Below are 17295 nucleotides of genomic sequence, written 5' to 3'. Positions count from 1 at the left end.
CTCTCACTAGTCAGAGTAGAAATTTCTTAACGCACTGGACACCTATTGAAGAGTATTTAGGAGTCTTGCCTGAGTGAATAATGGAGTGAATCAACCCTAGATTAAATACTTCTCCTATCCTAACACATATTAAAAGCAAATCCTAAAGGGATACAACTGTTTACAAGTAACTTAACTGTGTACCAGAACAAAATTCAAGAACATTTATAGAAATACAAAAGGATTAATACCCAATAACGTAAAATCACAATGATAAGCACACAATCAAAATTACAAGGTACACAAAGAAGCAGAAAAATAAACTGAATAATAAAGAGACTAGGAGCCAATAAAAACCAACCCCAAACTGAGTAAACACATTAGAATTAGCAGATAAGGACAATAAAGATTACTATAAACTTTATTGCATATGTTCAAAAACTTAAGCAGTGACAATACTGACAATAATTAATTGCTAATTGAATATTGCAAAAAAATAGATTAGTAAAGTTAAAGACACAGCAAACGAAACTATTCAAAACAAAACATACACAGAAAAAATTAAAGAGTAACACAATGAAGAACTACAGAACATGAAGCAGTCTTAGATAAGTGCAAATGGAGTTCCCAAAAGGAAAGCAGATGTGAAATAACTTCCAATGTCCAAAATTTTTTTGATGACAATTATAAACTCACAATGGATCAATGTAGCTCAATGAACCCAAAACACAGGAAACATGAACCAAACTATATCAATTCACATTACAATCAAATGCTCAAAACCAGCCAGAGAAAAATGACACATGTACACAACAGATTTCTTACATGAAACAATAACATAATGGAGTAACTTTTTAAGTGATGAAAGAAAAAATTTAAAACTCATAAAATTAGAATTCAATACCCAGAAAAAATTCACTTCAAAAACAAGGATGAAAGAGACCTTTTCAGACACAGAAAAGCTACAAGATTTCCAGCACCAGCAAATCTCCCCTTCAGAAAGATCAACAGAAGTCCTTCAGGCAGGAGAATAAATACCAGAGAAATATACGGATCAAGACAGAAGAATGAAGAGCTCCAGAAATGACCATTTTGGTAGCAAATGCTAAGTTTTAATATAGTTATTATATACATTTTTGGACTCTTTTAAAAAGAAAATCTGTTTTAATAAAAGTAACAATATAGTATGGGGTATATAAAGTACATAATGTAAAAGTATGGCATCAATAGCACAATTTTTAGCAAATCTAAACAAAGGGTAGGAGGGAAGGTAAAAGATTAGGAACTAAAATTGAATTATAACTATAGATATGATGAATTTTATAAAAATGATAAGAAGCTCTACATACAACTCTATAGAGTTGTATAGAAGGAATCGTTGATTTTCTAGAAAAGTATGTTACCCAAATTGACTCCTCAGAAAGAAAACATGAATACAGTAAGTCCCAGACTTATGAACACTGAATTGCAAACTTTTCACAAACAGACCTCACATTGTAAACATTCACAGATGCAAACAAATAGCAGAAGTAGTTCACATGTCTGTTAGACATTGTCACAGCTGTGCTTCTGTGTGTACAGTAGTATAGTGCTCAATCAGTGCCCAGGATGTCTGGAAGAGAAAAAGCTTTACATTGTGTATTTGTGTCAAAGGTGTGTAAGACTCACTTTGTCAGACTTACAAACGAATCTGACATATGAAAGTTCTCCCGGAATAAAACTGGTTTGTCAGGTGGGGACTTACTGTAGAAGAATTGCAGAAAACTCAGAAAGGAATAAAAAACCTACATCTGAGGTAGCCCCAGATAGTTGAATAAATTGAGTTCAATATATCCTGATGAAACAGATAATTCTTATGTCAATTTTTTCCTAGAGTAGAAAAAAATAAGCTTACCAACTGATTTTACAAGGCTAGCAGAACCTTAATTCCAAAACCAAATTAAGATAAATGCATTTTGGGGCCGGGGATTTGGCTCAGTGGTTTCGCCGCCTGCTGCACAAGCACAAGGACCCGAGTTAGATCCCCAGTACCAAAAAAAAAAAAAAAAAGATAAATGCATTTTAAAAAATCTGTGTCAGTCATGAACACAGATCCAAAACTTACTGAAATTTGAGAAAAATAATAGATGTAGAGCACATAATGGCTCTTTTAATATATCGTGAAACATAGTTTTTATGACAGGATGCAAATCGTTCAGTCTTAAGTATTATATTCTACAGTTTGTTGCATTCGCCTTTCTCTTATTCAACTGACAAAAGTTCTTTCTTCCATGCATCAAAACTTTACATGTACACCTAGCATTAAGTACTGGGAATTCAGTGATGAGTAATTTATGGTTACTGCCTTTATGGAGCTGTCCAAACTAAGATACACAGAGTAAAAAGAAAATTATAATACAGTAAAAAGTTTGTAAGAGAAATACAGGGTATTATGGGACAACTTAAAAGGAAGTAATACTTAAGCTGAGCAGTTGAACAGTTCCTCTGAGAGCTACAGTAGGATGAAGCAAGCACCCAGTTATCACATAGTCAGAGATCCTATTAAGAATTTTGTGCTCCTGCCACCTGCCTCCCAAGTGCAAGGACCCCGAGTTTGTTCCCCAGTACCAAAAAAAAAAAAAAAAAGACTTTTGTGCTTAAGTTGGAGGCCATAGAAGATTTATTTCAGGTGAGTGGTGTCAGAGTCAGATTTACATTTCCAACCAGGCGGTGTGTGGATTGAATCTGAAGAAAACAGCAGAAAAACACTGGGTGCTTTTGGAACAATCCTGTTGAGGTGATTGCCCATTCAACAACAGCAGCAATGAATGACCAAAGCAGACAAACACAAAGTAAACTGAAAGTAGTATACAATTTGACTGGATGAGGAAGGAAGTCAAGGATGTGGGGGAGGCTATTAATAGGCATGATGTTTAACAGGGTAGCATGGTCAAGTATGTTTCAAAAACACTAAGTTGAGCATAAAAACAGTTACAACTATTTGTCAGAAATTCTACGTTGCTGTTCCTTGAATAAGATAAAGTCAAACAATATAACATGTTTTTCAAACATATCATTACAAAATCTTTATTTTCCAGAACACCTTATAAGATTGCCATGGAGCACTCTGGTGGAAACTGTTTCTTTTACAGCTCTGTATTTAATACTTTGAGGATGTCTTGTTTTATCCCTTTACACAGCACAGGTATTTGGTTTGGTTGCTTCAATCGGGTAAAATTGAAGAGAAAAAGATCAACTGGAACTTTGTAAGGATTCCCCCATAAAGCCATTTAAGGGTGCTGGGAAAACTGGCTTTCCACCAGCTGAAGACTGAATCTAAACCTGTACCTCTCACCATTCAATAAACTAAAATTAAAATGGGTCAAAAATCTAAATATTAAAACAGAACACTTAATTTGCTGGAAGACAGAATTGAAGACATAGGTATAGGCAAAGACTTTATAAACAAAACACAAATTGCAAAAAGAAATATTACAAAGAATTAAAAAAATGGAATCAAGTCAAATTAAAAAGCTCCTCCACAGAAAAGGAAATCTTGAGCGAAGAGACAACCTGCAGAATGGGGAAACATTTTTGCCAGCTACTCCTCTGACAGAAGACTAGTATCTAGAATATGTAAAGAACTCAAAAAAATTAGACCACCCCAATTTAAAGATCCAATACAAAAATAGGCATGTGAAATGAACAGACACTTCTCAGATGAAAAAGCACAGCCTATAAATGCATGAAAAAATGCTCAACATTGCTGCTCATTCAAGAAATGCAAATTAAAACAATATACAGTTTCATTTCACACCAGAGTGGCTATCAGCAGGAAATCAACCAATAACAAATGTTGGCGAGGTTGTGGGAAAAAAGAACTCTTCTGTATTGTTGGTGGGTGTGTAAATTGGTACTACTACTATGAAAAGCAGTATGGAGATTCCTCAAAAATCTACAAGTAGAGGCTCCATTTGACCCAGCTATTCCTCTTCTCGATATTGTCCAAGAGTTAAAGTCATCATGCCATATGTCCATCAACAGATGAATGGATAAGGCAGTATTTTTAATACAATGGAGTACTACTCTGTCATAAACTTGAGACATTTTTAGGTAAATGGATGTACCTCAAAACCATGTGAAATAAATCAGACACACGTTTAAATATCATTGTTTCTCTTGTGAGAGAAACCCAAAGTATAAATAAAGGATAGTGAAATTTAGGATAGATATTAAGAAGCAGAAAGAAGTTTTAGCAATGGGAAGGGGAACAAGAAATGGGGGAGGGAGAGTGAAGGGAAAAAAAATTTACAATTGATCTTAGCCAAAGGCTGAGAAGTGATAGGAAAACAAATTTAAAGAAAAAAAAAAAACAGAAATAAAGTTTTTGTAAATTGGGATGGGAAGCAGGGTTTAAGGGAGCAGGAGACAAAAAATAGATGTGTTATGTACATGTACAAATCTCCCATGATGAATGTGATCACTATGTACTGCAAACGTGTGCTAAATTTTAAAAGCCATTTTAAAAAGATTAAGATCACCTGTGAACCAATATGAAAGAATCTAAACCACAGATAAATCACAATAAAGTAGAATTAATCTTTGTTAGTATCTATACATATATTGAGCTAATACAGACGTACCTGCAAGTAGCAGGCTCACAGGAAACAAATCCTATTAAACTGTACATTTTTTTACCTTAATTCAATTGAGTAGTTACAGGGCTGTATTTATCTAGACACAAAACTGAATACATTTAGAAATAGAAAATGTAACTATATAAAACTTCTAGAGAATAAGGATTTTAATTTGGCTTACAATGCTCCACACTATACTCCAGAGGTCAACGAACATCTAATTCTAAAACCATCAAATTCAGTATCCACAAAAGATATACAGTATTTCAGGATGCTTAAGGTTAAAGAACTGACAATTTGGTTTTTTCTTTCTCTGGATTGACACAGGGTCTTGCTATGTAGTTCAAGCTGGGCTATGTAGCCTAGGCTGGCCTCAAACTCATGGTGCTCTTCCTGCTTCAGCCTCCCAAGTGCTGGGATTACAGGCATGTGCCATCATATCCAGCCCAGAACTGGCAATTTAAACACCAAGAATCACTGAATAAAAACATGTTTCTAACTTAATACAATATAGTGATGCAAAAGAAAGACACATCCTTCCTTTTTATGTTTTTAATATATTAAAAAGTAACAGTACAAATGCTGAGATTAGTATTTAAAAAGGATCCAAATTTTTCAAGGAATGAATTTTATAAACAATTTTGTAGTGAAAGGGAAATAGCATATTGATACATAAAAAGTTTTAAGGTTTTAAAATTTTAAAAGCAGTAAAATGTTACATTAAATTCTTTCCAATGTTGAAACAAAAATCAACTTGTATAATCTCTAATAAAATGTGTCCTTGGTATAGGTTTTGGCCACTTGGAAAATGTTAAAATTTCTGAAATTTGAGTGACAGAGGCAGCACATAAAAACTTTATGAATCTTTTTTCCCAAAAAGAATACTTTCAGTAAAACATTTTACTATTTTATGAGTATGCATTGGATATTTTTGTTCCTGAAAAACCAAATTTACATTAATACTGTAATTTTCCATGGAAAAATATACACATACAGATATTTCACATACAGATACTTCACATACAGATACTTAACTTCCTGAGTGACCAGTCATACATCAAACATGATTTAATGAAAAATTTCTAAAATTTTAGGATGAAATACCATATGTAAATTTATACTTGTACAGGGTAAAGCTACAAAGAACATCTCACAGAACTTATACTTAAATTCTCTAAATTAACCAAAATGATTTATCCTCTAACAACCAATAACTTTCTGAAACTTAAAATAACCACTCAAAAACTGTATTTTCTAATTTATTAACAAAATACAGATAGCCATCTGATTAGCTGATAGCTATCAATATGGACTTCCTATTATATACACCAAAACTGGATTCACTTATCACGGAATTTCTTACAGTACTAAAACTTAAAATATTTGCTTTATAATACAACCATCTATGTATGAGGTCTGATCAAAGTATATGGGAATGTTTAGATTTTTAAAATTTGTTACAGTAAAAGACACAATGCCATTACGGCATTATAAAGATGTGTCTTTTACTATGAATTTTTTTTTTCAAAATCTAAACATTGTATTTTTTTAAATCATGTCTGCTATACAATCCACCCTTCTGAAGCTGTCTAGATGATTAGGAACTGTGGCACTTTCTTTTGCATAAAACCCTTTCCTCTTCACAAAGCCCTGAGGTGAACGGTTGTTAATGAAATAAGACTGGAACCACAATTCTTCTCATTTCTGTATTAAACTGCAGCTATACTTTTAAAAAAACAATTGTGGCAACTGGAAAAGCTCTTCTGTACAATTTTTCAAAATATTTTCAGCTCAATTTAGTCTAAAGAGCCTAAAATGGCCCTATAAAACAATGTCCTTTTAATATTTGCTAGTGTCGAGATGAGCGCCATTTTCCATCTCTACTACTGTCCCTTCTGTTATCATAATCATGGCTCCAGCCATCATGATTCCTATCTTCATAGTGGAAATCTTCTCTGCTTCCTCTGTAATGATGGTCAGACCCATGATCGGTGTAACGCTGTTCTCGGCTATAATGTCTATCTGCTAGGTAGGGATGAGAATTCTGTCTGATTTTACGCTGTGATGGTGGTGTATTCTGGTGCCACTGGGAGCTTGAAGACTGGTTAAAAGTATGATTATGGGACTGAACTGATGGTGAAAATCCTGATTGATCCACATGTGGAGAACCAAATTTCCCAACATATGACATCTGTCTTAAAACATTGTTCATCTGAAGCAAGAGAAAAAGAAAAAAATGTTAACTGCAAATATTCCTAGATATCAAAGCTAATTATACATTTAGTCACAGCCAAACGGCCTAGATCAGTGGTGGCAAACCTATGGCATGTGTGCCACAACAAGCTGTTTATCACTGAAAGCTCTAAAGGATTTGTCATCATTGGCCTAGATGCATCCTAAGATAAATGTAATTAATATGCAGTCAATCACTGTTCATCTGAATGTAGACTTAAAAGACACTTGCACATAAATATTATCCCTTACCCTGAAGAATACAATTTAAAAGGGAAGCCCATACAAAATAAATACAAACCATTATGTAATGAACATATAAAAAACCAAAAGCTCAGTATCACTAAGAAAAGCTTCATAAAGATATCACATGATCTGCATATCAAAAGAATGGATGAAATATTTTAAGGAAAATATTTAAAAGGGGAGATATGCCAAAGGAAAAAACCTGCTAACAAAAATAAAAGGAAAACACAACGTTGTCAAAGAACAGCAAGTAATTCTGGCTAAGTTATAGCTCTTAGAAGTAACAGTAAAAGCTAAGGCTAGAAATGTGTATTAGAATTAGATGACGTGAACTCCTCATAACTAAGCTAAAAAAGTCTGACATCTCACAAACAAGGGACAGTGTGCAGGGAAAAGACACAAAGTAGGGTTGGTAACATTACTTAGGACAGAAGCATAACTTATCAGGTCAGTGGTTTTCAAATTCTGCCTGTGGATAGGTAGTATTTTACAGACCAGTACAATATAAAACCCTGGGGACCATAAGGCTAGATTGTGATTGGGGCAAAGTAAATTTTAAAAAGGAAGAAATGAATGTAAGAATTATGGAAGATTAAAAAAAAAAGGACATGGTGAATAAGTAGAGAGAAAATTGAAATAATAAAAGATAGCTAAGAGCCAGGTATGGTAATTCTGGCACTCTGGTAGGCTGAGGCAGGAGGGTTTCAAGTTTTGCCCAGTCTGGGCAACTCACCAACACCCTGCCTCAAAACAAAAAAGGGCTGAGGATATAGCTCAGTGCAAAAGTCCTGGGTTCAAGCCCTAGAATCACACATGCACAAAAATAAATAATAAAAACACAGCCAAGATTTTAAGTCTATTCTTGTAATGATGTTACAAAAAATAATCAAAAGGTGAAGGAGCTGGTCTAGAAAATTCAAGTATATTAAAATATTAGAGTTTACGATTAAGAAGACATTCAAGATAGGTAGTAAGAGTTTCAGAAAATGAATCTGCAAGTATTTATTTGTATATACTAATAATGGTTGAAAAGAGAAATATACATGTAAAATGAAGTTTTCTATTTATCTTGTATTCTAAGTATACATGTCAGCCCAGTAAAAAAACAGAGTATTCAATCTATAAAGATCAGTCTAACAAAAATTTTAGAAAATGTTAAATTGTCGGCCATAGTGGCATACACCAGTAACTCCAGCTACTCAGGTGATTGAGGGAGGATTCCAAGTTCAAAGCCAGTCTGGGCAACTTAGGTAGACCCCCATCTCAAAATAAAAGTTTTTAAAAAGGGCAAGGGATATATATCAGTGGTAGAGTGCACCTGGGTTCCATCCCCAGTACCTGCCCCCTCCATGAAAATTAAATTTCCAAGTGAACAAAGGTAATTAAAATCAGTTATCCAACATAACATGAATATTTTAACTAACCATGGTTTCATTTTTAGCATCTCAAGTTGAAAAAACATTAGCCTACCACTGCTTGTCTCTGGTAATTTTCTGGAGAAGAGAATGATCTCTGAATTATCTGTGATGATGGTGTCATGTTATCTCCAGTCCTTTCATATCTGCTAGAAAGAAAACATAATTATTCATTCAACAGGTACCTATTAAAGTCTAATCATGATCAAGACATAGTTTTCAAAGTTGAAAATTAATAAGATAGATAAGGTATCTGCTCTTCTAAAGTAAGAAGAACACAAACAGAAGGATAATTTCATGTGATTATAAGTGATACAATGTAAAATTAAAAGATCCAGGGGAGATGAAAAATAAAGTTCTATTTTAGTTTGGCTGGTTAGGGACAGCTTTTCTAAAAAGGAGATATCTAGAGTAAAAGATGATTAGTAAATTTACCTGGAGACAAAACATTCTCAGCTGAGGGAAGGGCTAGTGCAGAGGTGGGCAAACTATAATGGGCCAAATAGTTTGGTAAAACAGTTTTTATTGGAACATTCCATGCTCTTTTCTCTAGGGCTACCTTAGTGCTATAATGGCAAAGACTATATGACCTCCAAAGTCTAAATTATTAACCATCTGACCCTTTATAGAAAAAATTTGTCAATACCTGAGCTAATGCACAGGCCCAGAATGAGAACTAAAATGGGAAGGATTCCATAGAATAAGTATGAAGGACAAGGGAAACAGAATAAAAAAGGGATAAAATTTAGAGGTTTTTGTTTGAGAAATTTGTTAGACATGTACTAACACATGAAAAAATATAGATTTTGGTCACAAATAACCAATTATCTGTTTTATAGTTTTGATTAAAGATCCAGTAGAGATGAAAAAGTTAGAGGTTCTCTTTTACATTTTTAATTTAGTTTTTGTTAAATTAGGCTATATAACTGTATACTAAGACTTTATTATCTCATCCATTATTCAGTTTATATTATAAGCAATGTAAAACTTTGATTATAACTATGTACTCGTATATTTTTTCCCCAAGAAATTATAAGGGGGGAAAGTACTGCTTCTGTATAATCATTTGCTTATATAATCCCATTATCTCTTCATAGCCATCCAATCATCTCCAGCTCTTGGCACCTCTGTAATCCAAATCACCAACCTTGTTCCAGTAACTTCTTTGCTACACTGCTACCATACCAATACCTTGCTACCAACAGTTTCCTAAATGGTTTATTTTTACTTTTGTCCCTTCTAAACCATTCTTTTGTTGCAACAAAACAACTCTATAAAGTACAAACTTTCTATCATTAACCTACTCAAAACATGTTAATGCCTTTCTACTGTTTTTTAGAACAAAATTCCCCAAATCTTGATTATAGCCTATTCTGAAAGATACTATCCAGTCTCTTTTTTTTTGGTACTGCGTATCGAATTCGGGACCTTGAGCTTGCGAGGCAGGCTGCGGAACCACTGAGCTAAATCCCCGGCCCAGTCTCTATCAAAATCATCTACTGGTCTCTACTTTCATTACAATCTAGCAACACTGGCTTCTTTCAGTTCCTCATTTATCTATATCAACTCCTACTGTTAAAATTTTATCAAAGCACTTTCATCTCGTTCACTGCAGAACTAATTTTAATAATTAAACAGAGAATCACAAAATATATACCTAACATATATCTTACAGTCTTAAGGCTACACTTGGCAATATGTCAATACCAAGGCTAGATCACACTGCCTACATTTGAATCCCAGCACACTGAAAAACATTCAACATCAACTGGCCATTAGATAAATTACAAAACTGAGAATCCATCTTACTCCAGAAAGAATGGCTATCATCAAGCAATTAAATAACAAGCACGGGCAAGGCTGGGGGAATGAGGGGTTTCTATTTTGTTAGTGGGAATGTAAACTAGTACAATCACTATGGTGATTCCTCAAGAAACTAAAACTAGAAATTCCATGTGACCCAGCTATTCCTCTTCTTCCCAAAAGACTTAAAGACATATTACAGTGATATATGCATACCTAAGTTTATAACAATGCGACTCATAATAGCTAAATCTTGGAAGCAGCCTATATGTCCATCAACGGACGAAAAGATAAAGAAAATGTGGTACATATACACAATGGAGTACTACTCAGCCATATGTAGGATAAACCAGTCATTTGTAAGAAAATGGATGTACCTTGAGACCATGTTAAGTGAAATAAATCAGACACACAAGCTTAAATATCTCAAGATTTCTTACATGAGAAACTCAAAATATAAATAAAGAGGAAAATAAAAGATAATATAAAACAAGAAGCCAGACTGCCTGCCACTGGGAAGGGGAACTAGAGATGGAAGGAACGTAGAGGGAAAGGAAGTCAAGGGGAAGTAAATAGAATGAGTCATGTCATATACATGTACCAACCTTCTACACTGTATGTAAGCAAATATGTACTAATAAACATTAACAAAAAATATTACCTGCTAGGAGATGTGGAGGTAGGACTTGAATTTCCAACATGATGCTGGGGGTATGATAAACTGACATCCTGTGAGGCATGACTACTTCCTAAAATGAAATGATTTCAAAAATTCAAATAGAAAACCTAATTTTAAAATATGTCTCCACACCCCAAATCACCCCAAAAGGGTAATTACAGTTTAAAAGAAAAAATTTCAAGTTATTATAGTCTTTACAGTTTTAAAAGTATATAGCACCAGATGTGCAAAACAAAGCATTCCAAACAAGGCACTATTTATTGTACAAGTGCAGTCTGGCCATATTCCAATCCTCACACCAAACTGTAAGACAGAATATATGGAAAGTTTCATCCTTACATGACAAAGAATTGAAATTTGTGAAAGTAACTTACAAAACAGCCACAATAAGCACTTTCAGAAAATATGTGCTCCTTTGAGAGCCATGAATCTGAGCCCAAATGCCTCTAATAAAACTTGTATATTCTTTTCAATAAGACAAAATGAAATTTTAAACAGCTTTAAAATTTTAATTTTCAAAATCCCTATGTCAATGTCACATTTCCAGGGATTAAGTCTACTATCTACAAAGACTAAGAAAGTATTTTACCAAGAAAAAATGATTACTTAAAACTGAGTGATAAATTTAAAAACAAAAAACAAAGCAGCAAACAACCCTTCTCCCCCTAACATCATGGAAGAGTTACCTGATCTAAACTGAATTTTGATGGGCCTTCCAAAAAGTTTGATTCCATTAAGTAGATTCATTGCATAAGGAACAGATACTTCATGTTTAAAATTCACAAACGCAAATTGCTTTGGTTTACCATCCTTATCTTTTGGAATTTTCACCTTTATTACTGGCCCAGCCTACAAAAAAGTGTTGAAAATTTAAATGAATCAATTTCAGGGAAATACTCAAATTTTACAAATAAAAGAGAACAAAGTTGAAAAACAGACGTGTAAACAAGAATTTAAAAGAAAATGGCTTTTCATTTTGGTTAGAGTGAAAATCTTAGTTTTGACTGAAAATTAGATTAACTTATTTGGAGAATGGGGCCCATAAGGAACTGAAAACACACTCAATGAATTTACATTTCACACCACAGAAGACGTTTTTAAAAAGTGACCAACATTTACCATTTTCCCACTCGAGGGAAAATGGGAGTATCAAGAGCAGGAAAAAATGATTTCTTCAGACTAAAAATTCCTTTTGTATCGACTAATCATATATAACCAGTTATTGGGGTAACTGCGCTGGAAGCAAATGGATATTTAGAATTTTTCGCACACTTTAATACAGAACACTACTATGCTGCTTTTCTACGGCGTACACACAGATTTTTCAAACATTTTAATAATCCTGCAATTTTATAACTTACGCGCTAACAGGCACAGAAAATGAAATACTATAACGTCGGAGTTCAACTAACCAAAGGCAAATCATCTTAAAAGGAAGATGAGAAAACGAGGAAAACACAAAAGCACTGCTCAACGAAGACCCCCACGGGTATTATTATGTCCCTTAGGACCCCGAATCTGCAGCACGAGAATGGGTGATTGGGATTCCTCCACTATCTTTCGTCACTCTTGGACTGAACCAACTAGGGTTCTTCTAATAAAGCGACACCCAGCGAGCGCCTCGCTTCCTACCTCCCTCGGTGCGCCCTCCATTCCCAGACAGCCCACCTGTGGGGTCCCTGACCGCCGAGCTCCAGCCAGGAAAGCGGGGCTGGCTGCAAGGCCGGCCCTGGACAACCAGGAAAACCAAAGGCCAGGGGGCTGGCCCCAACCACCACTTACCTGGTGGAACAGCTCGAAAAGCAGTTCCTCAGTCACTTTAGTTTCAAGGTTGCCCACAAAAAGAGTTCGGTCCGCTTCCGCAGCCGCCGCCCCCATCTCAACGTCGCCCCCTCCCCGCTCAGGCCGGAAGGGTCGCGGCCGACGCGGCGACTGCGCAAACTCGAAAACCCTTCGTCCTTTCGCTCAGGCGCCCTGACGTAAGCGTCCATCGCGCCAGATCTCAGTCAGAGTGGGCATGCGCGCGTACAGGGCGCCTGCGTACAGGTTTAAGGCGGCTTTTCAGTGCGCCTCGAGTTGTGGCGTCTCTGGGAGTTGATCTATTCTTCAGAGTCGGGCTGGACTGATCTGTGGAGCGGCGAAGTTTTCTTGACCCACGGACGTAACGTAGACACTGCTAGCAGTGTTTGAAGATGGCCCTGAACTATGTGACCATCTCCGCCAGCGATCAAGGGATCAGGGTGACCCACCGCACTAACCACGGCGATCTCGGCCAGTCAGCTTTAGCGTTGGCGATGGTCGCTGGAGACAGCTTCCTCGTTGGCAGGCCTGAGCGGCTTTATCCCGGAACTCGGCCGGCGGTGCGACTGAGCGTTCAGACCGAGGCCCGTCGAATGCCTGGTGGCCAGAATCCGACCCGTCCTATAAGGGGAAGAGAACTAGAGGGTGGGAGACGAATTGGCCCAAGCGGATTCTCACTTTATCTAATCCCTAGAGTCGACTCAGTCTGTTAAGTGTGCTGCAGCAGCATCTGATTGCATTTGGAAGGGTCTCAACTCGAATTTCAGCTTAAAACGAATGCCCCGACCCCCCGACTTAGCTTGTGAACAGGGCTGCTGTAAAGTCACTTGGTGTAACTGTAGTTTTATTTTTAGAACGATATATTTTTACTTTAATATGAAAATATGTATGTAAGCGGTTGTAATACAACCTAACTCAAAGGAAAACTTTACTCTTAATCTCAGTGTATCTAGAGTGATAGCTCAGGGAGGATATAGAAAGGATTTTCTTTTTAGCTGGGCAACAATTCTTTAATTCATCTTTTGTTCACCCCTTTCCCTCTCTAGTGATTCCCTTTCTTAGAAACTTGTAATTAGAGCTTCCTTCCATAGCTGCCTTCCTCTTTACCTCAGACTCTTCCTTGTAACTTGTATTGGTGAAAAAAGACAAGCTCCTTTTTATTAAACTGGCTTATTCTTCCATTTTTTCCCCAGCACTTAACATCTTTCATTCCCTCCTTCACATTTTATATCTTAGGGACTACCTACAAACTTCTATCTCGGTCGTTACTTTAAAAACTTAAACCTTAATACTCTTACGTTATTCCTTTGCGAAATGATATTGAAAGAAAGTGAGCTTAAAGTGCCAATTCTTTGTTTAAGCAAGTAGACTAGGTTTTTTCCCAGTAAGCTTCTGTCTGTGTAGACTTCCTTAAAATAACTGCTCAAATAAAATTGCTGTACTTACACAGTATCTAAAAGTTAGAATCACATCTTAAGGAGATAAACTGGAGCACTTATATAATAGAGCCCTAGTGAGAAACTAGGTCATAAGGATGACTGAGAGTAATATTAGCTCCTATTTATTATTGTGCCTAGGAGCTATCATTCATTGTTTGTTGAGATTACTGAGGATTTATTCTGGGCCTACTAACTGTCTATATTAAGCACATGGGATAAAGTAGTGAACAAGATAGATAAGGTCCCTGGTCCTAATTAATGGAGCTCTTTGTATACTACTAAATTCTCATAGAGGTCCATTTTCTTTCTGAGAAACAGTCCAAAAGAGGTGAAGTAAATTTTCCAGGTCAGACAACTAGGAAATAGTAAAGCCTTACAGCCTTTCAACCAAGGTTCCTCATCTGAACCATGCAGCATAAATAATTTGAATTTTTCTGAAGATAATATGTAAGACTATTCCAGATACCTAAAAAATTAGCTCATAATATACAGTGCATGCCTTTGGCTGAGCATTATGAAAACTCATGGTTGAGAAAGTAACACCAATATATGTGTACGATAAATTTTTTTTTTTTCTTTTTGAGATAGAATCTTGGTATGTAGTTTAGGCTGGCCTTGAACTATGTAGCCCAGGCTGGTCAAAACTCATGGCAGTCCTCCTGCTTCAGCCTCCGGAGTGCTGGGATTACAGGGATGTGCCACCACTCCCAGCTGCCGTAAGTTTTGGATTGGGCAAGAGTAATAAAATTAAATCTCAAAGTAGGGAGAACTTTTTTTTTTTTGGTACCGAGGATCAAACTGGGGTCCTTGCGCTTGTGCAGCAGGCAGTGAAACCACTGAGCTAAATCCCCAGCCAATAGGGAGAACTTTCTTAAAAATTTAGAAATGCCTAAGAGTGGAAAATACCCACTCAGGTACTAAATTAGCTGCCAGAAAGTTCAAATATAGGCTAAATTCTGTCAAGGATTTTATCAAAGGAACAATGCGAAACAGAACTACATAGCCAGGTGTGGTGGCGCACACCTGTAATACCTATGACTTCTTACAACCTATATCTTATCCTATGTTGATTGCAAAGTTACAAAGTCCTGCTCTGTGTATCTTCACAATGTATTTCTATTACATTCCTATAATCTCTCTATCACCTGACCTGTATTTACCTGAACATACAGCCTCGTTTTTGATTTGTTTGGTTTTTGGCTTTGCCTCTCTACCTTTTTCCTAAATATAAATTGCCCCCAGAGTAGGATTCACAAGCATATCTCTGACCACATAGCTACTACTGTTTTACAGAGCCTCCACTGCAATACGGTACAAGATAGTCCTTTGAAAAAGAGTAAATTTGACAAGTGATATGTTTTATCACCTTCTAAGGGAGTCATAATGTGTAATAGCATGTTAAAGTTTCTGATAACTTTATTTTAACCAGTGTTCCACAAGTTAATTTATCCGTATCTTTAAAATTTTACACATTACCTTTCTTCATGAAAAGGCCATCTTCTGCAGAAACATAAATGCTGTCTTTTAAGTGAGACCCAGTTTTTCAGACACTAGAAATTGATTTTTGTATAATGTGGCAGATTAAGTTTCCAGAGTGTTGTTAGACACCCATGGTTTGACAGGGTTCAGCTCCATCTTTTCTGCACATGCTACTCATCATTGTCCAAACAGTGAGTGAGAAGGAGCCAAATATGCAGCTGCAGATTCCCTAGGCACTAATGAGGCTGACATTTTTGCTAACAACCCTGTAGAAACATGAGATATACATGTAAGTGCAATTATTTTTCAAGTAGGCTAATGATTTTCTTTTTTTTTTTTTTTGAAACGTGTGTTTTATTTTCCATCAACCTCGTTTCCATAGGCTAATGATTTTCTTTAAAATTTTTGCTTTAAAAAAGTAATGGTTTGCTTAGCTCCTTATTTCACTAGAATATCTGAAGATAGCTCCACTTTAAAAGGTGCAGTGGTGCCTCAGTAAACATGCTTTTGTTTGCAAACGGTTTGATTCACAAACAGAAGCATTTGGCAAAATTTTGTTTTTGTTTGCAAACTCTGTGTCGAGTGACAAAACTGTGGCCATCTTTTCCAGAATCATAGAACAAACTAAGGTTATGAACCAAGGTACCACTGTAGTTCTAAATCAGAAGAGAAAAATAATTACATTTAGCTTCCCAAAAACCTGAGTCACTGAAGCCGTGTAACTAATAAATTGCACGTTCCATAAACAGACATTTAAGACTTTTCATCATTTGACCAAGTGACATTGTCAGCCTTTTCTCTTGCCCATAATTCCCCCAGATATTTGCTGCTCTCTTCAGCTTCATGCCTAGGTCTACTCTAGTCCTCATAACTAAATAGCTTGTCCTCATTTTTCTGCCAGTCAAACTTACCCATCTAGATCAGTCAAGGCTCTTTACACTGCAAAAAACATGCCCATTTTAAAGCAGATTAAGCCAGAAATTGACGATTAATTCACAGGGTTGGGAAATTGTGGTGACCATTTGATATTTCATCTATCTAGCAACTGTTTATCCTCCATATAATAGCACCTTGGTTTTTCTTTTTCTTGATCCCTCCCCCTTCACTGTGTTCAAGTACTTGAACCTAGCTAGTTTTATGTCTAGCTGCAGGGATAGAAGTATATAATCTATATCTTATTTCCCTCAATATGCTGAAATTTTCTGAGGGCAGACAATATGTCTAAATTATCTTTATTTATACCTATGAAGTGTCCAAAGAATAGATGTTTAATGAATGCTTGTTGAATGAATGAATAAAGTTTACAGAAAGGCTATCTTTCTTTGGAATCAAAATTTTTAAAAATGGAATATTTCAGGAAGGCAAGGGCAGGAATTGTATAGTTTCTAGGGTCTAAAATGATCTACTTGCTTGGACAAAATAATAAAAATAAATTTTGCTTAATAATTTGCTTCAATTTGCAATTAAACTACCTATTAATCCTCACAACCATCCTATGATCAAGGTGGCAAAGTTTTTTGGTAAAGATCCAACAAGTTCGTATTTTAGACTTTGTGATTCAAGAGGGAAAATAAGGCCAAATAAGTACTTACGTAACAGGAAAGAAA

The 17295-nt window shown here is 35.8% G+C and overlaps 2 protein-coding genes across 3 annotated transcripts; one reads left to right on the top strand and one right to left on the bottom strand.

Moving 5' to 3' along the window:
- Positions 1-384: 384 nt before the first annotated feature.
- Rbm7 (RNA binding motif protein 7) lies at positions 385-12972 on the bottom strand. Of its 2 annotated transcripts, none has more exons than XM_004856622.3 (5): positions 12753-12972; positions 11657-11819; positions 10953-11040; positions 8544-8637; positions 385-6807 (listed from the first exon to the last, which is right to left on the bottom strand). In XM_004856622.3, exons 1-5 carry the CDS (start codon positions 12846-12848, stop codon positions 6445-6447), a joined length of 804 nt encoding a protein of 267 aa, XP_004856679.1. In that variant the 5' UTR covers positions 12849-12972; the 3' UTR covers positions 385-6444. The 2 variants fall into 2 exon arrangements, with proteins under 2 accessions (XP_004856679.1, XP_004856680.1); XM_004856623.3 differs by having other exon boundaries at positions 8544-8634; positions 12753-12970.
- Positions 12973-12977: 5 nt separating this feature from the next.
- CUNH11orf71 (chromosome unknown C11orf71 homolog) lies at positions 12978-17134 on the top strand. The gene is given in 2 exon segments (XM_021237807.2): positions 12978-13466; positions 13469-17134. Coding segments are annotated over 2 exon segments (378 nt in total). The 5' UTR covers positions 12978-13162; the 3' UTR covers positions 13543-17134.
- Positions 17135-17295: the final 161 nt, after the last annotated feature.

Source organism: Heterocephalus glaber, unplaced genomic scaffold (assembly GCF_053883595.1).
Source record: "Heterocephalus glaber isolate CG9 unplaced genomic scaffold, H.glaber_assembly_v1.0 deba00001429, whole genome shotgun sequence".
NCBI lineage: Eukaryota > Metazoa > Chordata > Mammalia > Rodentia > Bathyergidae > Heterocephalus > Heterocephalus glaber.
This window is presented reverse-complemented; position numbering and strand designations above follow the sequence as displayed.